General features: G+C 40.9%; 1 protein-coding gene across 8 annotated transcripts in view; it reads left to right on the top strand.

Moving 5' to 3' along the window:
- The first annotated feature begins 8,201 nt into the window (after positions 1-8,201).
- The window catches only part of FAM169A (family with sequence similarity 169 member A), a 71,068-nt gene continuing 52,917 nt past the window's right edge, over positions 8,202-26,352 (top strand). The window contains exon 1 of one of the 8 annotated variants that reach the window (XM_061129528.1): positions 8,202-8,230. In XM_061129528.1, coding sequence (XP_060985511.1) covers positions 8,228-8,230 — 3 coding nt within the window. In that variant the 5' untranslated portion in view covers positions 8,202-8,227. The other 7 variants (XM_061129527.1, XM_061129531.1, XM_061129533.1 and 4 more) reach the window with 7 other exon arrangements.

Consider the following 26,352-nt stretch of genomic DNA (forward strand, 5'->3'; position numbering starts at 1 on the left):
CTGCTGTTGTTCTGTCACTCAGTGGTGTCTGACTCTTTGCGAGCCATGGACAGCAGCACACCGGGCTTCCCTGTCCTTCACCATCTCCCGGAGCTTGCTCAAACTCATGTTCACCGAGTCAGTGATGCCATCCAACCATCTCATCCTCTGTCGTCCCCTTCTCCTCCTGCCTTCAATCTTTCCCAGCGTCAGGGTCTCTTCCAATGCTCTTCGCATCAGATGGCCAAAGTATTGGAGTTTCAGCTTCAGCATCAGTACTTCCAATGAATATTCAGGATTGATTTGCTTTAGGATTGACTAGTTTGATCTCCTTGATGTCCAAGGGATAATCAAGAGTCTTCTCTAGCACCACAGTTTGAAAGCATCGATTCTTCGGTGCTCAGCCTTCTTTATGGTCCTACTCTCACATCTGTACATGACTACTGGAAAAACCGTAGCTTTCACTATATGGACCTTATGACAGTCTTGCAAGGTACATAAAATTGGTTGAAAACAGGGAAATTGCCCTCCCCATCCTCAACAACCCTGAGCTCCAGTTCCTAAAGATCTCACTATTTCAGATGTCCCCACTTGTAGGTCTCACAGCATGGAAAGCTTAATGTAGTTGAAATGAAATTAATGATTTTACCTCCTAAATTCTCATTCCCTAAGTGATGCCTGTTTTAATCAGCAGAATCAGCATCTACCCTGGTTCAAGCCAGAAGCCTGGTGATCGTGCTTATCTTCTCTATTACTTTGTACATTTTGCCAAGTCCTGTTGATTTCACTTCCCACCTTTGAGCTTTAGAAATTCATTTACAACTCTTCATCCTCATTATGACCTCTAGACCAGACTGCCGTCTCTCACCTGGATAAATTAATCAGTTCCATAGCTGGCTTCCAGTCTGCAGACTTATTTTCTTCATTTTCCCAATTGCAGCCTGAGAAAATTTGCTAACGTGTGTCACTCTGAAACTTAAACCTTTTTTCTTATGGCAAATTTTAATATGTATTTGTTGTTATTTAGTTGCTAAGTCACATCCCACTCTTTTGGGACCCTATGGACTATAGCCTGCCAGGCTCCACTGTCCATGGGATTTCCCAGGCAAGAATACTGGGGTGGGTTGCCATTTCCTCCTCCAGGGGATCTTCCCCACCCAGGGGTCAAAAATGTGTCTCCTGCATTGCAAGCAGATTCTTGATCTGAGCCACAGGGAAGCCCTGAAATGTAAATTTTTTAAATGGCTCTCCCTTGCCTTTGGAAGGCAGTCCATACTGACCATCGATAACAAGGGCTTTTTAGAGGAATAACTGGTCTTGCCTGTTTCTCTGGTGTCATTTCTTGACACTCTGCACTCTTCTAAAAGTACAAGTTGTCTTCTCAGTTCTACCAGAAAACCACTGTTCTACGGGCAGGTCCACATTTCCTCTTGGCTCTGCCCGACCCATGTCTCTGTCACATTACAGGGACTAGACAGCACAGTGCCTGGCATAAGTGTATCTTTTTGAAAGATACTTGTTGAGTTAATAAAATATAATAATGAGTGAGAGGGTGTTAATATAAATGTTATGGGAAACACCCTGACTGAAACCACCCACCCTGGCCAGGCACCACAGTAACCACTTGCGTGAGTTATTTTACAATAGGAGGTCCTGGTAAGGAACCCAAAACTAACAAGCCACCACCAACCAGAAGAGTTCGGGAAAGGTCAAAAGGAGATGCCACATGTCCTACCACCTCCCAGAATCCTTCTCGCTGGCATCCATCTTGGTTGAGCAATGTGTGCACCACCAGGAAGGATCCTGAGTCAGAATGATCAGCTAGAGACAGCCCAGAAACTAATCCCATCACCATAAAAGCCAAGACTGTGAGCCATGGGGCGGAGCAGCTCTCCTGGGTTCCCTTACCCTCCTGCTCTCCGCCTAGGGGCCCCTTCCCAACAGCACACGTGTCTCCTTGGACCATTCATTTCTGAGTGTCAGACAAGAGCCCCCTTTAGGCCCTGGAAGGGCTCCCCCTCCCTGCAACTAAGTATGTACTGAAAGTGAAAGTCACTCAGTTGTGTCCGACTCTTTGAGACCCCATGGATAGTCCATGGAATTCTCTAGGCTAGAATACTGGAGTGGGTACCTGTTCCCTTCTCCAGGGCATCTTCCCAACCCGGGGATCGAACCCAGATCTCCCTCTCCTGCATTGCGGGCAGATTCTTTACCAGTTGAGCCACCAGAGAAGTCCAAGAATACTGGAGTGGGTAGCCAATCCCTTCTCCAGCTGATCTTCCCAACCCAGGAATCGAACCAGGGTCTCCTGCACTGCAGGCGGATTCTTTATCAGCTGAGCTACCAGGGAAGCCCAAACTAAACATGAAGGGTTTCAAAGCCTCAATCTTCTGATCTGAAGTCAGATGCTTTATCCATTAGGCCAACGTGGTTCTAGAAGCTTGCATATATACTAACTGAGAAATAGTACAATTAAGTTTATAGTTTATTGTTTAAAGTCTAGTGTAATTCAGGACAACGGTCAAATTTCTGCTCTAGCACTTGGGGTCAGTTTCTTCACCTCTCTAAACCTCAGTTTCCTCATCTCTGAAATAAGGATATAGTATCTACCTCAAATAGATAGTGTGAGGATTAAACAAGACAACTTAAATAAAACATTTAGTATAATGTCTGGTACATAAGTGATTAAAAAATGTAACCCAACAACAATAACAATGATGATCATGATACTTTCCTCCAGATGGGTGATCTATTTTGTATCTGTTATAGAGTGAGTAGCTGTTTCATTAAGCTTTGTGGTTGCTATTAGCACTTAAAAATAATACCTCTTATTGACTGCAGTAAGATAGGCAAATGTTTTGTATTTCTTTGAGTAACAGCAGTTTACCTCTTTAGACATTCATGGTATTATTTCTACATTTTGGCTTTAAAAAAATGCTTTAGTGACATCTTCATACACATACCTTTTTTCTGTTTTTTTCACTGCTTTGAAAATTTTACTTCTATTGTTGTCATTTAACTATTCAATAGCCATTTCGGGAAATACACACAATAAAAAAACATCAGATTGTAGTTAATTTTTTCTTCTTTTTAAAAGGTTCCTTATGTATTAAGGAGAACATTCATACTTTCATCACTTTTGATACGTATCAACAGGTAGCTTTTTATGAAGAACAGACTACTTGTTCTCATTTTAGGATCCCTCTTGACATCTTGATTCTTTTACTTGTTTTTAATTAAAAAATGAAAAGCATAATTATAATTTTCTATATGTTCTTTATGTACTTGGCATGGCAATTACTTTGGCCAGTAACTTCTTTCCAGACTAAAACAGCCATTTGTTATCCTTCTCACAGTGGTATTTGAGACTTACTGAGGTTATGTATGAAATGTGTAAGACCAAATGAATAATCAAGTATAAGGTATTTTTTTTAATGTTTATTTATTTTTGACCTTCACTGCAGCATGCAAACCTGCAGCCGCGGCATGTGGGTTCCTATTCCCTGACCAGGGGTCAAACCTGGGGCCCGTGGTGGGAACGGGGAGCTTTTGCCACTGGACCACCAGTGAAGTCCCAAGATGCTCATTTCAAGGTCAGGAAGCAGTGTGTTTTCTTCATCAAATATCGGATAGGTAAATCACAGGGAGCACTGATTTCTTCAGAACGCCATTCCTTAAGACAGCAGCAAAATCAAAGAAAAGCATCTATTTGTACTGTATACACAGTATAGAAGAGTGTTCTCTGCTTCTAGCCATAGCAAGGAGATAGTGTTTAACTTTGAATTTTAGTGAGGACTGCATTTGTTGTCAAGTAACCGAGAAGACAGGAGCAGTCTGGGATTGCTGTGGTAGCTCTCTATGTCATCATTATCCCGTGTCCCTGTCTCTTGGCTCTGGCACCGTTAATACACGGGTTTCATTCTCTTGGTTACAAGATGGCTGCTCTCATCCCAGGGATAAGTCCTTCTTCCAAGCAGGAAGAATAAAAAGTACAAATGGCAAAAAGCAAAGGGATCACTTGGTGTGTCTTTTACCACTAAAACAAAACCTTTCTTGGAAGCCATACCAAGTAATCTTCTGTTACATTTCATTAGCCAAAATGATCATAAGCTGCAAGAGGAGTCTGGAAAGGAAAACAGCTTTGGCTGGACACATGACCACCCTGAACAAAATTAGATCTGACTGAGAAAAAGGGAAAATAGATATTAACTAGGCAACTTGTTGTATATGCCACGAGTATAAATGTGTAATTTTTCTTTGGTGAAAGCGCTGGGTTAAAACTCAACATTCAAAAAACTAAGATCATGGCATCCAGTCCCATCACTTCATGGCAAATAGGTGGGGAAACAATGGAAACAGTGACAGACTTTATTTTCTTGGGCTCCAACGTCACTGCGGACAGTAAGTGCAGCCATGAAATTAAAAAACACTTTTGCTCCTTGGAAGAAAAGCTATGACAAACCTAGACAGGGTATTAAAAATCAGAGACATTATTTTGCTTAAAAAGTTATTCAAAGTTAAGGTTTATCCAGTAGTCATGTATAGATGTGAGAGTTGGACCATAAAGAAGGCTGAACAGTGAAGGATTGATGCTTTCAAACTGTGGTGTTACTGGAGAAGATTCTTCAGATCCCCTGGACAGCAAGGGGATAAACCTTGCTTTAAGATCCTAAAGGAAATCAACCTTGAATTTTCATGGGAAGGACTAGTGCTGAAGCTCCAATACTTTGGCCACCTGATGCAAAGAGCCAACTCATTGGAAAAGACCCTGATGCTGGGAAAGATTGAAGGCAGGAGGAGAAGGGGATGATAGCGGGATGAAGTGGTTGGATGGCATCACCGACTAGATGGACATGAGTTTGAGCAAGCTCTGGGAGATGGTGAAGGACAGGGAAACCTGGCTGTCCATGGGGTCATAAGAGTAGGATATGATTGAGTGACTTAGCAACAGCAATATGAAAAATATCACATTTTCTTTCTCTTAAACTGAGCCTAAACTTACCAAATACTCTGAGCTTTAACTTATATATCATGTTAAATTAAACTGAACCAAAAGAACAAATTAACTGGTCTTCTCAAACTTGTTATTACTCTCGTTCTTCGAGTTTGTTTTTTCTCAATGCATAGTATCATTCAGGAATTTGAAATCTGCAAATAGTAGTGGTGTTTGACAAAGAAAACCCCGACAAAATAGCGCTTTTAACCCTGAAAGCATTCCTGTGACATACCTTATATACCTGGGTAAGAAATAAAGCATTCTTCTAGGGTGAGTAGGAAAGATGACTAGATTACCTTTCCGCTTCCCCTTTTCCATGGCTGTCACTATTAGCTAACTGGTTAACTAGTTGGCTAGTATTTTAGATCTAGAGGTTCCTAGGCTACCTTAGTCATGAGAGTTTTTTCACTGTAATTTTATGAATTTAAAACATGTATATTGTATATACTGGACCCTAATTCTGTTGCAGGGAGGAAGCCAATTCTGACTCCATGTTGGAACTGTTTCTTTAACTTGCTTTTCATTGTTTTTGTTATTATAATCATACAGAATGGTTTGCTCAGGGAATCCTGCCCCTCTGCCAGACTGTTAAAGTACCCTTGTTCAGAACCCTGTTCACCTGTGGATGGCAGGAAGGAAGAAATTAACACATCCCCTGCTTGAGGCTTGCCATTCTAGATGTTTGCAAGATTAATGGCCTTTTTCCTTTGCTTCCTCTCCTCCCCTCATCTCTGATCTATAACAGAACCTGGTATCCAGATGCCATAAGATGGTTATTTTCAGGCGCTAGCCAGCCTTCTTCTTGGTCTCCAGGCTCCCTGATTAAAGTCTCTTCCTTTCCTCAATACCTCCTCTCTCAGATTCATTGGCCTATGGAGTTGCAAGCAGAGCGAACTTGGACTTGGTAACAATTCTGCCCATTAAGCCTAGTGGAGGGTCAGAGATGGTGGTGAATCTTTTCTTCCATTCACTAAATAAATATATAAATCAAAAGTATAACTGTTCTCAGGAATTTGGGGAAAAAAAAAACTTGGAGAGCAATTACCCTTAAAAGATGTGGAAAGTTGGGTTTTTTTTTTTTTTTTTTTGGCTTTTCAAAAACTAACAGATTATATAATTTTGCTTAATATATATGTGAGGAAGTCTTACAAGTTTTCTTTCTAACTAAGGATTTAATTTCCTCTTCATGTCCAGGAAAATACTACTGCATCTAAGTATGGTATGTTCTAGGGCTTCAAAAGCAAAATTCAATCATATGGCATAAGATTTTGTGTCCATGAAAGGTGGTATGAAACACTGATTAAGGGAGTGTGCTCTGGAGCCAACTGCCAGGATTATTAGCTATGTGACCCTGAGGAAATTACTTAGCTTCTTTGTGTGCCTCAATTTTCCTGTCGATAAACTGGGGATAACATTAGTATGTCCCTCAAAGGTTGGTTATGAGAATTAAATGAGCTGATTTCTACAAAAAAGTTAGTAGAATGCCTTGCAGCTTGCTAACAATTAAAAACATTCGCCATTAGGAATTTCTCTTTTCTAATACAATTTAAGGGCCCTTTTCTGGGTCATTTATATCAGCAACCTCTAAGTCTGGAGGTGTTGCAAGTTTCTCTTACTATGGTTTTATTTCCCTTTTGACATATACTAACAATGCAATGAGAACTCTGAACATATTTCTTTCTGCTTATAACTTAACAAAATAATAATTAAAGCAAGCATGAAAGTGTTAGTTGCTTAGTCTTGTCCAACTCTTTGCGACCCCATAGATTGTAGTGCACCAGGCTCCTCTGTCCATGTCCATGGAATTCTCCAGGCAAGAATACTGGAGTGGGTAAGGCATTCTCTGCTCCAGGGGATCTTCCTGACCCAGGGATTGAACCCTGGTCTCCTGCATTGCGGGCTTCCCTGGTGGCTCAGATGATAAAGCGTCTGCCTGCAATGCAGCAGACCGGGGTTTGATCCCTGGGTCAGGAAGTTCCCCTGGAGAAGGAAATGGCAACCCAATCCAGCATTCTTGCCTGAAAAATCCCATGGTCAGAGTAACCTGATAGGTTACAATCCACGGGTCGCAAAGAGTCAGACAGGACTAAGAGACTTCACTTTCACTTTCACTCCTGCATTGCAAGGCAGATTTGTTACCCTCAGAGTAACCAGGGAAGCAAGCATATGCAACAACAAGAATCAAAGCTATAGAACTCTTATTCCCTACAAAACTTTTTAAGACAAAAGCTTCAAAGCATATTTTAAAATATTTTCATAGCGATTTATAGCATGTATTAATCTGATAGACTAATTTTTCAGTTCTTTATCCACTTAGAACCCATGGATCTTCAGAATATGGGTAAAAACAGAAGCAAGGTATCTGTATCTCAGCCAAATAGGGAAGTAAATAATTTTTTTTTTCCCCTTAAAACACTCAGAGCTTTATCTTGTTGCAAGTGAAGAGAATGAAGCCAGAGTTTCCTCACTTGACACTCCTCATGAGAAGGAGACAGCGCTTCTCCACCAGGGTTCAGCAGGAAAGATCCTTGCCACAGAAAGCACTGAGTTTAGCTGCTTGAATGAGGGACCGCTGGACTCTCTCTTTTAGGGGCTAGGTGAGTGTGACTTTGATTACTAAAGTGTGGTCAGACACCTGAAAGATAGCTTCCCATGCATAAGTGGCCACCGAATATAGTAACAGCTGAAATCCAACCACACTCATGCATTTCAAACATAAAAAATTGTATTGGCTAGCTTTACTCTAAGGCCCAAGTCTTCAACACCTGTTGCCTGGTAGCCAAAAGGACATCTTGCCAAAGCAGCAATCGTTTGGAATTGCCCTGGGGACTCCGATTTACAAATAGCCCTAGAAATACAAATTCAAGAGTTATATAACTTCATTCATTTCAGATTTGCTGTGAATAAAACCCTGGTATTCAAAATTCCTGCTCAATTAAATCTTATTCAGTGTTAAGGGCCAGAAAAATGGTAAATACTTTATAATATTTAAGATTTCTGTTAAATATTACAAATAAAACATTAGAGATGTGAAATTGATTTTTATGAGCAACTAGAAAAGTCTATTTGGCGAAAAACATCTGAGTTAAATATCTCTCTATCAACAAGTGTTCTTTAAAAGTATTTATTGGCTTCGTTGATCATTAGTAAATTCATGAAAGGCTGGAACTGCGATTGCTTAATATTTCCAAGGAATTAAAGAAGCAATTTCAAACCTATTGGATGAGCTGAAAACAATGCCGCAGCTCTTGAATGGTGAGTTTATTTTCCAGAGATTACGGATTGACACAATACTATTCCTCAATTCATTTATTAAACATATTTAAACCATGGCCTGCATTACTTTAAAGAAATCTATCGTGCTTTAAATACTTGAGTACTTATCTTCCTTCCACGAGAGTGTAATTAGCAAAAGGACCCTGGGCGCTAAGGCAGACGAAATATGTTGGGAGAGGAAGGGGAGGAGAGGAGGGTGGAGCCGCCGTTCGCCTGGGGATAGTTTGCGTGTGCTAGGCTGAGAAAAGAGAAAAGGTCAACGCAGGAATCTGGTGGTTCCTGGTAATCTCAAAATGGAAGTCTTGTCTTGTCCAGATTGGGCTCTTCCAGATTGTGAATGGGGCTCTCTACCTCCTTTCTGCTTACATCTTCCAGCGTGGCAGTGGATTTAAGAGGGAGGTGCCGGGCGGTGCCAGTGGTCCTCGCCCGCCCTCCCTGCATCCCGGCCGGAGGTCGGCTGGCCTCGCCCACCCTGGGTAAATTCCCGGAGGTCCCGCCCCTCGCTGGAGAACTCCCCGGGGAGTGCAGACGGGCGTCTGCGAATGTTGACAGTCGAGGAATACGCACATTCAGCGTCCAGGTCCCCGCGGCTTACCCACACCTATTTTTATAGCTAAGCCAAGGTCACTCTTTAATACCGGGCCAGCGCCTGGGCTGCGGCGTCGCTCTCTGCCTAGCGACGGCAGCCGGGGCGGGGAGAGGGGCCGCGGGGGCGGGGGGGGGGGGCCGCGGGGCGCCCCCCGGCCGGCCGAGCCCACACCTGCCCGGCGGCCGCGAGACCCGCGAGCCCGGCCGGAGGCAGGGCGACGTCCCGGGCGTCGAGGAGGGGCCGCGCGCCGCGGGCGGGCGGGGGGATTCGCGGTGGGCGCGGGCGCCGCGCGGCCGCAGAGGCTGGAGGCGCTGCGGCGCTAGTGCGTCACGCCGGCGGAGGGCACGGTGGGCTGCGGCCGGCCTGCCGACCAGGAGCCGGGTGTCCCGGGCGGCGGGCAGGCGGCCGCACTCGCCCCGGCAGCCGCGAGCGGCGCGGCCCGGGCCCGGCCGGGGGTCGCCGGCGAGCCGCCGCCGGCTCCATTCATTCCCGCGGCTCCGCCTCCTTTCCCGGGCTCCTCAGGCGGCTCCGGCGGCGCGTCCGAGGTGAGTGCGCGGCCCGTCCCGGGCGGGGGGCCCCGGGCCCAGGGCCCAGGCCGAAGCTGCTGGGTCCGGCCTCGCGTCCCGCCGGCTTGGCCCCGCACAGCCGCGGGCACGAGCTGCGGGCCTCCCCGAGGGCTCGGGCGCGGCGCAGGCCCACGCCGGCCGCCCGGGCTCGGGGCGCGCGTCCAGCTGCGGGCGACTGGCCGGCTCCTCCGAGGGGCGTGTGGTGCGCTCCCAGGTGCTTCGGCCTCCGCGCCAGCGCCACCATTTTGTGTGAGGGAATGCCTCCTTCTCCTTCCCCCACCCGCGTCGGCCCGACCCCCAGCTGCTGCCTGCCGAGCCCGCTCCCTTCCTGCCTTCCCACCTGGAGCCTTTCAGTCCGGGTCGCTGGCCTCGGCCTGGGGGAAGCGGACCTGGTGGCGGGTGGGGGAGGGGCGGCGGAAGCGTTCCGGTTCCGCCACGCAGGTGGCTTCCATGGATGCTCTGACCATCTCCCTTACCTGTAACCACTTTCGGATTAGGTATTGTATAGATTCCCTTCTAAAATACAGGTCGTGGCAATTTTGTTCTAGTTCTTAGCTGCCCATTGTGCAATTTTCGAGGCCTGTGCCCTAAGAAATCAGTGGGTGAAGCTTTGGATTGTTTATGGCTCAGGGCTTTGGGTTGCGTTTACTTCAGATGAAGTATCTCACTGGCTTTTCAGCTTCTGGAAGTTGGTCTGACTGCCTTGTCTGGGGTAGATTCACAATTAACCGCGCGACCCCTTCCTCTTTTGGGATATCCTTTCAAAACCTCAAACAAAACGTTCTCGTGTGAGGATTCTTGAGTGGGATAGGGACAGGTTGCTAAAAGACTACCCAAAGGACAAGTTGTATTGTGATTCAGAACTGTTACACATTCCGTCGTTTTCAAGGGTCATGAGAATTTGGTAGTTCTTGTTTTTAATTTATCTCCTCACAAATTTACTGAAGTTCCTAGTAGGGTATACTCTGGCCATTTGTATTTTATCACTGCATCACAGACAGGGATTAAAGCCTGGAATGGTGGCTGTTGCATAATACACACAGTTGGGCCCTGGAGGGAATTTGCCAAAATGGATCTGGGTTTGACGTGCCTTGTATGTCTGCTTGCATGTACAAAAGATGTACAGGTTATCTTTGCAAGCTATGTTTTGGTTTTCTCCTACAAGAGGAACGATTTTTAATTTATTATTATTTATTATTCACAAGGTTAAGTTTTTAGTATATGGACAAGACTAAGTTTTGGGTTTTAAATCTTTGCTTGTCTCTTTTGTTTTGTTTTGTGGGGTGGGGGGCAATGTGGGTGTGAGCCCAGGGAATGTGGTGAGAGGAACCTGGGAAGAGTCCATTTGTGATAAGACTTCCAGCGCAAACAATGATAAAATATCAAGTCTTTCACGGAAAGCTTGTAAGCTGTCATATTGGACTCCTCTGAATTTATGATGAGGATTGGTTTAGGGAACTTAGCTTATATGAGTAGCAACATTGCCTGCTCCTTGAGTGATTATACTCTTAAGATGCTTTACCTGTGGATTTTAGATTCTAACAAGTTCCAGATTAGTCTGATCTTTTAAGTAGTATTCAAATCATTACAAATTTCTTTAATAACTATATAATACACCTTAAGCAAAAGACTTAACTTTGATTTGGAGAAAAAATATTTTATAATTAGATGCTTTTGAGAGTCATCTCTTTAAACGTTTTAAACCCTTCCACTCTAAACTTTTTCTGATTAGTTGAAGACTCTTTCACTTATTCTGTCTGAAAATAAATGATTCCGTATCATGTATCATCCCTAGCAGAAGTGTCATGCCTCTCCCTGCTGACATGTTTTTTGGGGGAGAATTAGGTGAAAGGGACCGTGGACCTTGAGAGATGAGTCTTGTTTTAGAGAATTTAAGGATTGCCTGTGCACTGAGTGGACCTGTTTTAGGTCCCTGGGGATTGAGGTGGTTCCTGCCAGGAAGTTCAGCACAGAGTAAAAAGAGAAAAAAAGAGCATGATTTTAGTTACTAGCTCCTCCAGTGAGATGTTAGTTTTAGGTTACACCAGAGGTAGCTTTCATTTATTCAACAAACACTGAGTGTTTTATGCTGTGGAGTGCAAAAACAGACAAACTCTACTCACGATGCTTATAGTCTAGCATTGTGGATTAAAATGTTAAAAATTCCTTAATCTAAATGCACAGAGGTTTTTGCTAATATGTATTGGGAACAAATCAATTTAGTAAATTTCCTTTTTAAAAAAAGTCCAGATTGCATGTGGGGGGACCCCTGCGTTTATGGATTCAGGAGAGGAGAAGGAGGGTTCAGTTGCTGAAAGAAACTGAGAAAGGAAAGAAACTAGTAAACTTGAGAGTATTGTCGAGGAAAGAGAAGCTGGACAGTAGTCAGTTGGGTCTGATCTGTCATAAGGACCAGAAAGGTAAAATGAAGATAATCCTGTGAATTTGGAAATTGAGAGGTTATTACTGGAGGCCTTAAGAGGGGTGATACCAGTATAGTGATAATGGAGAAGCCAATTTCAGTGAATAGCTACAGAGAAAAAGTCAACTTGACTTTTTGTTGTACAATGATAAAGTAATAAACTGTATTGATAAGGAATTTAGTCTATAAAGTCTTTTATACATATTCCTAATGCTTTTAAGTTTACATCAACCAGCTCGTCATATACCAGATGAACTTATTCTCATTCTTAACAGTAGTTATTATTCAGAGGCAGTATCATTTCACAATTTAAGCCAAATAGATAAGTTTGAACCTTGGCTTGTAAGAGTAGTTATAATAGAGCTTATCTCAAAATGTTAGCATAATTAAATGTGATAACATTCCTAAAGGTGAGCTACTACTAGTATCGTCATCAATGAAATTAGAATTTTTTTTTAAGTATCTAGTTCAGTGTTCCTCAACTTTTTCTTCTTTTTATTATCTTCTCCCCACAGTCATGCAGTGTACAGCACATTTTTGAGGTACATTTCAAAACAATGACTTTTTCTTTTTTAAAATTGTGATTTCTCTACCACTTGTCAGAGCTTTTGCTCTTCATGAGATAAAGTATAACCAAAATGAGTTGAGTTGGTAGAGTTCAAGTTAAAACCAAGAAAATCTTTGGTTTTCATTAGTTTGGGTATTAATGTGGGGAAATGAGTGTTGTTTTGCAAAATTGAATATAATTTATATAGTCCCCCATATAGCTCTTGTGGATCCCAGAATAAGAATCTATCTTCTCATTTTAGATCTGGATACTTCCCTGGAGGTCCAGTGATTAAGACTCTGCACTTCCACTGCAGGGGGCATGGGTTCAATCCTCGGTCAGGGATCTACTATCCCATGTGCTGTGTGGTAGGACCAAAAAATAAAAGTAAAAAAAAAATTTTTTTTAATATCTGGTCCTATTTTCTATTAATTACTGCATATGAGTGGCAAATATAGCTATATTTAGCAAAAAGCAAACACATGTTCAAAGTATTGATATTTAGCTTTGTAATTTAATGCATATTTAAAAGTATTTGAAATTAATTTCAAGGCTGAGGAGATTTATTGATAAAATTTTCTAGACCATTAAAAAAGAAACTGAAGTGATTCTGAATGAAGTGAAACTTTGTGAAACTGGTGAATACTAACTTTTTGTATCTGAGCAGCTTTTCAGAATGGCAACACCAACAAAAGGCGTAGTTCTATAAAATGATCCCGGTGATTTTCCAATTGCATATGCAAACAATCACTCAGCTGAATTCCGTGGACTCTTGGCTCTCTTTTCTAGAACTGGCTTAGATGAAGACGGATGTCCTTGTGCCTTGGGTGGAGAGGTGTTACTCCAGTCAGAACTGGAATGTGTCCGCAGTCACTAACGGTACTCTGATGAGCTCATTAGTCCATCTGTGTTTTCAGGAGGTGTGATACATTTGTGGATAGAATTTACTGAAGGGAGGTTTCTTCCCTTGTAAGACTTGTCCAACAAGACTTGCCCTCACTGATTTCTCCCCAGTTCCTTTTCCTCATCTTCTGTACTGTTGTTTCCAGATCCTTTGCCGTCCTGATTGTTTTCCATTGGAGGCGTCCCAGTTTTTCAGTGTTCAGTTCAGTTCAGTCGCTCAGTCATGTCCGACTCTTTGCGACCCAGTGAACCGCAACACCTCAGGCCTCCCTGTTCATCACCCACTCCCGGAGTTTACCCAAACCCACATCCATCGAGTCGGTGATGCCATTTCAGTGTAGTTTTCTTAAAATGTGATCCTCAGGATGGAATAAAAGACTAAATGCTGTCTGACTTATGAAGAGACCGGGGGTCCTTTTCCATTTCTGTATCTCCTAATTGTTGTTCAGTTGCTCAGTCATGTCCGACTCTTTTTGACCCCATGGACTGAAGCATGCCAGGCTTCCCTGTCCTTCACCATCTCCCAGAGTTTACTCAAACACATGACCGCTCAGGCAGTGATGCTCTCCGACCTATCTAAAGGAAAGGGTTGATTTCCTTTAGGATTGACTGGTTTGATCTCCTTGCTGTCCCAGGGACTCTCAAGAGTCTTCTCCAGCACCACAGTTTGAAAGAGTCAGTTCTTCGGCACTCAGCCTTCTTTGTAGTCCAGCTCTCACATTGGTACATGACTGCTGGAAAAACCATAGCTTTGACTAGATGGACCTTTGTCAGCAAATGTCTCTGCTTTTTAATATGCTGGGTTTGTCATAGCTTTCCTTGCAAGGAGCAAGCATCTTTTAATTTCATGGCTGCAATCGCCATCCACAGTGATTTTGGAGCCGAAGAACATAAAGTCTGTCACTGTTCCCCCATCTATTTGCCACGAAGTGATGGGACCAGATGCCATGATTTTAGTTTTTTGAATGTTGAGTTTTAAGTCAGTTTTTTCACTCCTTTTCCACTTTCATGAAGAGGCTCTTTAGTTTTTCTTCGCTTTCTGCCATAAGGGTGGTGGTATCTGCATATTTGAGGTTATTGATATTTCTCCCAGCAGTCTTGATTCCAGCTTGTGCTTCATCCAGTCCAACATTTTTCATGGTGTACTCTGCATAAAAGTTAAATAAACGTGGTGAGAGTATACATCCTTGAGGTACACCTTTCCTCATTTTGAATGAAGCCGTATTGTGGGATCATTTTGCTTTAACTTGGGGAAAAAAAACACTTGCTATAATTCATATTGAGTCTAGTACCAGCTGAATCTCATTTTGTCAGCTTTTAAGTTTCCCTTTCATTTTAAAACGGTTGGCTTTGTATTCATTGTGTCATAAACATTTTAAAATTCTGAAGGTGGATCATAGTGATTAGAACAAGTATCTAAAGTCTGAAGAGAGGATACTGCAAGATTCAAAAAAATCTAACACTTACCGAGTGACTGAACAATATGCTTGATATATGATATTTGTACGATCAGGTACATTATGGGTTATATTGACTTTTGTCTTGATCTAGGAACCTGACCAAATCCCTCTGGAGAGAGATTGCCTAGGTTTAGAGACTGACTCTGCCACTTACCAGCTGTGTGAACTTGGGAAACTTGACCTGTTCACACTTGAGACTCCTCATTGGAAGAATGTGTGTAAGGATAGTTAACCTCATAGAATCATTTTGAGAAATAATTTATTATGTGTAGAATGTTGAGCATAATGCCTTGTTCAAGGTAAGCAAGCAATGAATGATAGTTCTTTCATCATCAGAAAACATTTTGAGTTAGAATAAATGATTATTCATTAGATGGTACCAATCTTTTGTAAACTAAGTGCTTTTTTTCCCTGTCTTCTTTCTCTAAGTGGTCGTGCATGACCTAAGGTATTAGTTAGAAAGGACATCAGAGATCATTTGACCCATCCCTACTTTTTATATATTTGGAAAAATTATGTTTCTCTGGAGTTCTGAGCCTGGTAGAATAGATGAAGAAAAGGTAGAATAGGTAAATCACACTCTCCTGTGATAAGTATGTTAAAAGAAGTATGCATGAGGAACTTGCAAGAAACTCATGAGTTTCTCAAGTTGTCTCCCTTCATTTTTACCTATTAATGCATCCCACACGCAGTTGCTGGGTAAATTGTCTTAAACCATAGCCTTGGGTATCTCTCTGCTGCTCAGGATCTTTAAATTACCTCCTTCTGTGTGCAAAATAAAGTCCAAACTCTTTAATCTAGTGTTCTTGGCCTGTTATTTCTATCCTCAATTTATTTTCCTGGTGTACATACCACTGCTTTTTATATACCTTAACTCTCTTGATGAATCCAACTACTTGCTGTTCTCAGCATGCTTTCTGGCTTCCTTTTAGCACTCCCATCCTAGAGGGTCTCCCCTTCTATCTGCCTGTTGAGAGACCATCTATTGCTCTTCCTCTAGCCGCAGAACTTCACATGGATTTTATCTGTGGTAGTTCTTTGTTCTAGCACCAGTGTGCGGTTTATTTATGCAAAGTTGTTCAGTCTTTCGTCATTCATTTATATAGTAATATGTATTGAAGCCAGGTGGCTCAGTGGTGAAGAATCTGCCTGCAAAGCAGGAGATGCAGGTTCAATTCCTAGGTTGGGAAGACCCCTGGAGAAGGAAATGACAACCCACTCCAGTATTCATTGCCTGGGAAATCCCACAGACAGAGGAGCCGGTAGGCTACAGTCCTTAGGGTTGCGAAGAGTCGGACATGACTTAGTGATTAAACAACAAATATATTGAAGCCAGAGAGGAAGGCTACTACTATCTCTTTTTTTCCCCTGGGCCTGCTGCCGGTGAAATGTAAGAAAACAATTTCACTTGATCTGGGTAAGCATACATACCTGAGTTTGCAGGAAGATTGTAAGAGCAGGTGTATGAGGCTGTGGCTCACAGTGCAGAGTGGGAGAAGCCTGGAAGGGGAAGGGGAATGTTAAACCTGTGTTGGGCAGCTGCTTATGTTGGCCAACTTGAAAGTTGGCGTGGTACTCTGCAAGTAGCAGCAACCCTTGGTTACATTAGGAAATGGGGAGAGGTGGTGGTGATGGTGGTAGTGGTGATTGCGACTCAGCAGAATATTTCCTAAGTTGTAAGCCAAAATTAAGGACCAAGTTTTGTTTTTGTTTTAGTATTTCCTTTAAAACGAAAATATCCATCTTCCTAGTTCTAATGAGACATATCTCTGTGATATTATATGGTAAAGATATGTACAACAATATGCATATTATTTAGACTCCTATTTTTTAAAATTGCCTATGTCCTTGAGATTTACTATGCCAAACTCGTATTTACTTTAAGCAGTATAAAATTGGATCTATTTCATGGTAAAGAAGCCAGGTTTTAAAAAAAAAGATTGTCCAATGTTGAAGGACAAAACTTCATGGCGTATTCATTTAAATAGTTCTTATTTTGCCCCTCCTGAGGTTTATGAACTGCTCCTGTGAGATTATAAACTGTTTAATAATCTGGGTCATGACGGGCTGGGGTAGCTGACATGTTCTAGAGGCAAAGGTATTCTTTTCGGCAGAACCACATGTGGTTGATCAGTGGAAGCTTCAGTTACAAGCACATGTCTGTTTCACATATTGCCTATTAATTTATTGTTAAGCTTTTGCATATGTATCTGAGAAATGTAAGTAGCTTACTCTATCTTCCTCCAAGCGTATAGACAGGAAGAGGAGGATTTAGTATCCATCCCTGGCTGTGGTCATTTAGTATTTGTGGTCTGACTCATTTTGCTTAGGAGTCCCATGTCGGCCCTATGAGCCTTGCTTGTCTTCCCAAGATAGAACCTCCCAAATCACTCTTCTCCCTGGAAAGTTGGATGCAGGCATGTAACCTAAATTTTGTCAGAGTTGCATCCTAGAGAGCCTACACTACACAGTGAGTGATTGAGGAAGGAGGCTCCATGTGGAATCTCCTTTCTTCCCTTGGCTCTTCCTCCTTCACCAGGAATATCTACTGTTCATAGTATAATGTGAGCCCTTCCAGATCACTTTCTGTATAAACATATAAATATATACCAATATTTTTCATAAATTAGTTTTAAAAATACTTGGAGTAGGCTTTTTAAAAAAAATTTGAGTTGAGCATTTTTTATGTTTGTTCTTGTTTTATGAATTGCCTGTTCATGCCACTTGCTTATTTATTTGCTTAGTTTAAAAACTTTTGTATTAAGGAAGCTGATTCTTATGGTTCATATTGGTTATATAAAGTTTGCCCCTGAGTTTTTGATGCAAATTTTTTTCATGTAAAATTTTTAATGTATTAGTTTTTACTTTGAACTTGATTCCTTCTTCAGAGGCCCTTTTCCTCTCTCTGTTCAGCTGATTTGCTTCTAGCCACACAGCTAGTCTGGCGGCCCAGATGGTAAAGAATCCACCTGCAGTGCAAGAGGCACAGGTTCGATCCCTGGGTCGGGAAGATCCTCTGGAGAAGGAAATGACAATCCACCGCAGCATTCTCGCCTGGAGAATTCCATGGACGGAGGAGCCTGGTGGGCCACAGTCCATGAGGTCGCAAAGAGTCGGACACGACTGAGCGACCAACACTTTCACTTTCGCCCAGCTATTAATCCTGGCAGTTTTGGCTTGAGAACACACTCCCTTAACTAGTATTCTACACATTCTGCCTTTCAAGTGCATCAGCTTCTATGCCATGTGACTGGATGTTGCTTTTGTAAGTCCTGAAACATGCCAGGTACCCATTGCCTTCATGTTTAAATGATTTCTTAGATGTAGGACCATTTTTTCTAGAAATGAAGAAGGAATTAAACTGTTAGAAAACTGATAAGATTTCTCTTGGTATGTGTGAGCAGTCTTATACCATCTTAGTATCCTAATGTGCTTTCTGGCCTAGTATGGTGACTAAAAGGATCAGTCTCACAGCCAGACTGCCTGGGGTCAAATCCTAGCTTTGCTGCTTATTATAGGTTGGGCAGTTGGTAAAGAATCTGCCTGTAATGCAAAAAGACTTGAGATGTGGGTTGGGAAGATCCCCCGGAGAGGGAAATGGCAACCCGCTTCAGTATTCTTGCCTGGGAGATTCCATGGACAGAGGAGCCTGGTGGCTACAGTTCACGCAGCTGCAGAGAGTCAGACAGGGGTTGAGTCTGCACACACAGACGTAGTGTGCCTTGGACAGGTTACACTGTTGCTGTGTGTTTTAGCTTCCTCATCTGACAAATGAGATGATTAAATCCCCGGCTTCATGGGCTGGGGATAAAAACTGTCTCAGGGATATATGTGAAATGTTTAAAATAGAATCAGGTGCATAGTCCATGTTGGCTCAGTGATTATTACTTCAAAAGTTGATTTTTGTTCTCTACTTGAAATTAAAAAAGGTAACAAATATAAATCATGTTTGTAGGACTTCCCTGTAGCTCAGACAGTAAAGAATCTGCCTGCAACACAGGAGACCCGGGTTTGATTCCTGGGTCCGTAAGATCCCCTGGAGAAGGTAATGGCAACCCACTCCAGTATTCTTGCCTGGAGAATCCTATGGACAGAGGAGCCTGGCAGACTATAGTCCATGGGATCACAAAGAGTCGGACACGACTGATGCTACTACTACTGTGAACCACATTTAACTTCCTGTCCCATCACCCATACATTTATAGGCATCTTTAGCTATATATGGACTTCCCTGGTGGCTCAGATGATAAAGCATCTGTCTACAATGAGGGGTTCGATCCCTGGGTCAGGAAGATCACCTGGAGAAGGAAATGGCACCCCACTCAAGTACTATTGCCTGGAAAATCCCATGGGTGGAGAAGCCTGATGGATTACAGTCCATGGGGTCACAAAGAGTCGGACATGACTGAGCGACTTCACTTTCACTTTGACTACTTATATGTAATCAAATCTTTTTCCTCTCTCAGAGGATAGAAAAGGATTTCTGAGCATTGTTGAGCCCACCTGAGTGTTGATAACTGTAGCAGTCTGTTCAGTGGTTTCATTTTTGTCATACTCAAAAACTCAGTTCTAGGGGTGGAGAAAGACTCATCTTGGATTTAGGGCCTTACGTAGGATAGGAGGATAGAAGGATAAAAGGTGAGTAGAATAAAAGTTGAGCTGATGTAATACAGGACCTAGGTTAGTCAGAGAAGGATATGATGGTGGGGAGAAAAGAGACAAAGGGAGAATCACAATGAGGTCCAGAAACAGGCCTTTTGTGTAAAAGGTTGAGAGCCATCACAGATTTTTATGTTACTTGGATATCTAACCTATTTTCGGTCTTGGGGAAACAATCAGCAGAGGTAGGATCAAGGCTTGGACTGGTTGAGATAATTATTTTTTTTCTAAGAACTCTTTCACTTCTAAAATCTCCATAATTCTTTGGATTTTCTCCTCCTCCTAAAGCCCCCAATAATAGCGACACTCTTGAAGTAACTTAGGAACTCAAGTTAAAAATATGTATTTTTTCCTGCTTTAAGAATATATTTGATGGGAGGGAGTCAGGGAGGGGATATATGTTAAAAAAATAAATTAAAAAAGGTTCTGATATGCAGGAAATAAAGAAAATAAGAGAGAACACTAAATAATCATACAAAAAGTTCCACATACTTTCAAAGAGGATTCTTATTTTCAGGTATATTTTTAACAATTTGGAAATTATAATGTATAGCCTTAGAGTGATAATAAAATATTATAGAATAAAAAATATATTTGATATCCAGTAATTAACCTTAAAAAGGAGGGGAAATCACAGTAATAATTTGATTTTTAGCTCTTTCTCATAGTTTCTTTCTTAAAGAACATTCATTCTTGCAAACAGTTACATAATTTTTCAGGAAAAGGGGATGGAAGTATTAAAAGATGGGTATAAAATAGCTGGTGGGCCTCTTGTGTTCTTATGTAAGAGGTGTATTATGTTTTTATACAGGTTATCCAGGATTAATGAGCATGCCATTTACTTAATTTATAAATTAATTTGGACACTTTCTACACTTCATTGTCCATTCTGCATAAAATTTTTGATGAGTTAGTTTGCTTAAGGGGACATTAAGCTTTCTCATTCATGTAGAATCTAGTTAGGCCTTTGGTTCATCTCATGGGCAGAGCATAAAGTACTTGACACAATTTGATCTGACAGCTTTTCAGTTATATAACATTGGACAGAAGCTTAAAAACAACAAAAACAGAGAGAGAAGTCACTGATGTTTTTCATAGCAAGTTATATTTCTCTCTAAAACCTTCCTAACCTTCTCTGTCTCCCTAAACCTAGCAGAACCAGCTTAAGGCTAGTAATTTACACAGTCTTAAGCTAACCGCTATTTTTTAAAATAAACAATTACAAACATTTAGAGGTGAAAAGGTCCTTAGGATTATCCCATTTAGTTGCATCACGTTACCAATAAGAATACAGAAGGCTTAAGATGGTAAGTAACTTGCCTAGGGCCACGAAGCTGGCCAGTGGCAAAACTGACCTGGGCATCGGCACAGGGTTCCAATACAAGTACTCTTTCTGGTGTGATACGTGAATACAATGTTTAATAACAAGGTGTAGTTGTGATGTTTTACAGAAGTAAGTTTCTTGTGACAAAGAGTATGATATTTGATTTTGCATATTGAGTAAAAAATAATTACATTGGAATGTCTGCTTGCCTGGATTCATATTCTAGTTCCACTAGTGCTGTGACATTGATCGTGTCTTAATCTCTAAAGCTCGGTGTCTTCATCTGTAGAATGGGGCTGATAGAAGTACTTCATTCTGTGTTACATGCAGCATTCTCTTTAAAGTCTGGTATGTCGTCATTTCTCAGTAAATGTTGCCTGCTGCTCTTACTGATTTATAATAATTTCTAGTTCTTTCATCTTTTTAAAATACTGATCAGTGATTGTTTAGCCAATAAAATTTAGCACTGAGAGTGACCAGTAATGAAAGTAATGGATTTAAGGACAGATTTGAAAACCTAGAAATATTTTAGAAGGGGTGTATGTTTGGGCCTTTGGAGTTGGAGAAATATTTTCTAATTTTTTTCATATTAAAAGCTATGATGCTATAGTTGTTTTTAAACTATATTCAAAAATAACAACTTTTAAGTTTGTTGGGAGATGCCATGGAGGTGAAATGAGAGAGAAAATAGTGAAATAATTTCTTCTATAGTGAAGAAGAAATACATTTATTTTGAACTTGCTTTGTTGCCACAGAAATGATCGATTTAAGGACATTTAGTCATGCTTCCCCCTGGAGAAGGAAGTGGCAACCCACTTAAGTATTCTTGCCTGGAGAATCCCCATGGACAGAGGAGCCTGGAGGCTACAGTCCATGGGGTTGCAAAAGTCAGACACGATTTAGCAACTAACCCATTAGTCATGCTTCCATATCTCCAAAAAAGATTTTAAAAAAAATCCTTTCAATGTTAGTTGCTCAGTTGTGCCTGACTCTGCAACCCCATGGACTGTAGCCCACCAGGCTCCTCCGTCCGTGGGATTTCCCAGGCAAGAATACCAGGGTGGGTTGCCATTTCCTCTTCCAGGGCATCTTCCCAACCCAGGGATCAAACCTGGGTCTCCTGCATTAGACAGACTCTTTACCATCTGAGCCACCAGGAAAATGAACAATATGAAAATTAAGTCAGATGCATCAGGAAATGGCCACATTTCTAGTGCTCCAAGTCTAAAGGTTTTCACTATAAAATAATGAGTCATAAATGTGACACAGAACCCAGTGTTTTACTCACTCTGGAGGATGGGCTTGGGTGTCAGGTCCATGCCTGGATCTGAGATTTGCCACCTACTCTCTCTTTGTGACTCTGGGGAAATGATTAACATCTCCAAGGTGGTTTACTTTCCTATAAAATAAGAATATTAATTGGGTCCACCACGTATCTTTGCCTCAAGGCTTGAATGAGAGTGTTTGGCATTCTTTTAGCACAGTTCTGACACATTCTGGCACTTAATAAAAGTTAGTTATTAAAAAAGAAAGGAAATCACAACCCTTCTAACCATATTTTTCCCCTCTGGTCATGCTTATTATTCAAATTTCAGAGTATTTACATGATTGAATTTCAGGAAAACAGAATCGTTTCATTTTGTGTTTTTATTAAAATCCTTAACTAAAAATGCAGATAAACCCAGAAGACGTTATTTTTTGTATTTAAAAACCTCAGTTTAAAAAGGCTTAAGAATAAAGGATAACAAACTTCTCTTTTTACAACTAGTCATGTTCTGCTTGCCTTTGATCTGTAACGGTGTCTTCTGAATGGTAAGCAAGAGTGTTCTTACATACTACTGGAGATTTAGGAGACTTTTTTTTTTTTTTTTAAGGAGACGTTTTTAATTGATATTCAGGTGAATGTTTAAGTTATAGAAATTTGAATGCTGATTAGGAAAACGTATAATCTCATGTATCAAGTTGAGGATTTCATAGGCTTTATAGTTTAGGATGAATAAATGTTTTTTTTTAAAGTAAGCTTCAAATATTAATTTATATTTTATCCTTTACATCATGGTTATTCTTAGGAAATAAAAATTTTAAATGTTTCATTCATACCATGTTTTGGTAGTTAATATTTTAGAGAGTCTTTTGAGTTGGCTTACGAGGAATACTTTTTTAAATTGACCTTGGCATGTGGGATCTTAGTTCTCCTGACCAGGGATCTAACCTGCCTCCCCCCTGTAGTTGTAGCATGGAGTCTTAGCCACTGGACCTCCAGGGGAAGTCCCAGGAATACTTTTATTCTTTCTTGAACTTCTGTAGCATATTAAGTGTCTTTGAATGTTTTACTTGGGTACAAAGTTGGGATTTTGTCTATAGGAAAGCAAAAACAGTTACTGTACTAACATTCTTTTAACTAGTGTCCTCCTTGTGCTTCTTCCACTTGCTGTTGACTCATGTTTTCTTTCACTCATGTTTTTAGTTTTTGTAAGAAAAAAAAATATTTTTGTTTGGCTACATCGAGTCTTAATTGGAGCATGTGGGATCTAGTTCCCTGACCAGGGGTTGAACCTGGGCCCCCTGCATTGGGAGTGTGGAGTCTTAACCATTGGACCACTAGGGAAGTCCCATGTTTCTTCATTATAGTTGATGGTTTGACTATAGAACATAATGTTGTATTTGCTTAGATTGCTTTTTCATATTGACTTTGATAGAGATACAGAGATTTGCCAAACTGACAAATAAGCTTCCTTCAATGTAGAGCTACTGTTTTATTTTAGGATCCCTTTCTAACTATAACATCTTATTTAGATAAGCTCCTGATGGTTCTCTGATTTTTTTTATTTTTTGGTTCTCTCTTGAAATTTGGTTTTTATTTTCCTCCTTTTCACAAGCTGTCTGTAAGTCCTATGGTATCACTTTCATAAATAGTGTCACAAGTTTTTCTTACTTTCTCTTTTTATTTAGACATTTACTAGCAGATGGGTTGAATTTAAGTGTTCTATTTCTAGGTTTTGATTTTTAAAAATTTAAAAAAAGTCAGCTTAATTTTAAAAATTCTATATATATTTACAAATTAAGGTCCCAGTCATATGTACATCAGGTTTTAAAGTTCTTAGGACCAGTATTTCAGATTATGGTTAAAAAAAAAAAGAACTTCCTCTCATTAACATATCTTCAGAATTCAGAAAAATATGTTTAATTGTATGTATAACAGTATATGTCTTTTTTGTGTTTATCTCATATTTCTATTAGATATTCAGTTCCTTATCTAATGATGCTTTTGTTGTATTAAAATAGATTTGAAGGTCACTTTAAAGAAAAGTAACTTATTTTTTCAGTGACTTTTCCCCTAGATTAAAAAAAAATTTTGGGGACTTCAGTGGCTAAGACCCTTGAGTTCCCATGAAGGGCCCAGGATTCAATCCCTCGCCAGGGAACTAGATCCCACATGCTGCAGCTAAGACCCAGCACAGTCAAATAAATAAATATTTTTTTAATGGGCAAAATTAATTTCTCATTTCAATATATTGTAAGACAACCAGTGAAACAGTACTACCTATTAAAAAGTCCTGGACTACTATGGAAAACAGTGTGGAGATTTCTTAAAAAACTGGAAATAGAACTGCCATGTGACCCAGCAATCCCACTTCTGGGCATACACACTGAGGAAACCAGATCTGAAAGAGACACATGCACCCCAATGTTCATTGCAGCACTGTTTATAATAGCCAGGACATGGAAGCAACCTAGATGCCCATCAGCAGATGAATGGATAAGGAAGTTGTGGTACATATACACCATGGAATATTACTCAGCCATAAAAAGAATTCATTTGAATCAGTTCTAATGAGACAGATGAAACTGGAGCCCATTATACAGAGTGAAGTAAGCCAGAAAGATAAAGAACATTACAGCATACTAACACATATATATGGAATTTAGAAAGATGGTAACGATAACCCTACATGCAGAACAGAAAAAGAGACACAGAAATACAGAACAGACTTTTGAACTCTGTGGGAGAATGTGAGGGTGGGATGTTTCAAAAGAACAGCATGTATATTATCTACGGTGAAACAGATCACCAGCCCAGGTGGGATGCATGAGACAAGTGCTCGGGCCTGGTGCACTGGGAAGACCCAGAGGAATCGGGTGGAGAGGGAGGTGGGAGGGGGGATTGGGATGGGGAATACGTGTAAATCTATGGCTGATTCATATCAGTGTATGACAAAACCCACTGAAATGTTGTGAAGTAATTAGCCTCCAACTAATAAAAAAAAAAAAAAAAAGTCCTGGACTTTCCATTTATTGTTTCTTCTTACTGGTTATTATTATATATATGAGGGCTTGATTTCTCTATGTAATTTTATATCTTACCATTTTACTACATTTTCTTAATTGTTTGAAATAATTTTTCCATTGATTTTTGTTTTTGTTTTTTTGGTTTTTCAGTTAAATGTATTATTTGCAAATTGGGGTAGAGATAGTCTCCTTTTCCCCCTAACCCATGCACCTGTCCCCAATTGTTATGCCTCTAATTGCTTTTTTCTTTAATTTTTTTAGTTAATTAATTAATTATCTATTGGCTGTTCTGGGTCTTTGTCGCTGTGCGTGAGCTTTCTCTAGCTGTGGCGAGTGGGGGCTCCTCTCTAGTTGCTGTGCTTGGGATTCTCATTGCAGTGGCTTCTCTTGTTGTGGAGCATGGGCTCCAGGGTGTGTGGATCTTAGTAGCTGTGGCTCATGGGCTCTAGAGCTCAGACTCAGTACTTGCAGCATGTGGGCTTAGTTGTCCCACGGCATGTGGAATCATCCTGGACCAGGGATTGAACCTCTGTTTCTGCATTGGCAGGTGGATTCTTAACCACTGGACCACTAGGGAAGTCTTAATTTTCTCAACTAAGTGCATTAGCAAGTACCTATATAATATTATTTATTAGGTAAGTCCTTATTTTTCTTGACTTTAGTGAAAAATCTTTAGTGTCCCCCACCCCCTCTAGGTTGTTGGCTTCCTTTTTTAACAGCTGTATTCATGAGAGATACAGTTTACAAACTGTAAATTCTTAAAGAGATGGGAATACCAGACCACCTTAGCTGCCTTCTGAGAAACCTGTATGCAGGTTAAGAAGCAACAGTTAGAACTATACATGGAACAATGGACTGGTTCCACATTGGGAAAGGAGTACATCAAGTCTGTATGTTGTCATCCTGCTTATTTAGCTTCTGTGCAGAGTATGTCATGTGAAATGCCAGGCTGGATAAAGCACAGCTGGAATCAAGATTGCTGGGAGAAATACCAATAATTTCAGATATGCAAATGACACCACCCTTATGGCAGAAAGTGAAGAGGAACTAAAGAACCTCTTGATGAAGGTGACAGAGGAGAATGAAAAAGCTGCCTTAAAACTTAGCATTCAAAAAAACTAAGATCATGGCATCTGGTCCCATTACTTCATGGCAAATAGATGTAGAAAAAATGGAAACAGTGACAGATTTTATTTTCTTGGGCTCCAAAATCACTGCGGATGGTGACTGCAGCCATGAAATTAAAAGACATTTGCTCCTTGGAAGAAAAGCCATGACAAACGTAAACAGTGTATTAAAAAGTGGAGACATTGCTTTGACAATGATCTGTAAAGTCAAAGC

The sequence above is a fragment of the Dama dama genome, chromosome 25, assembly GCF_033118175.1.
Source record: "Dama dama isolate Ldn47 chromosome 25, ASM3311817v1, whole genome shotgun sequence".
NCBI classification, from domain to species: Eukaryota; Metazoa; Chordata; class Mammalia; order Artiodactyla; family Cervidae; genus Dama; species Dama dama.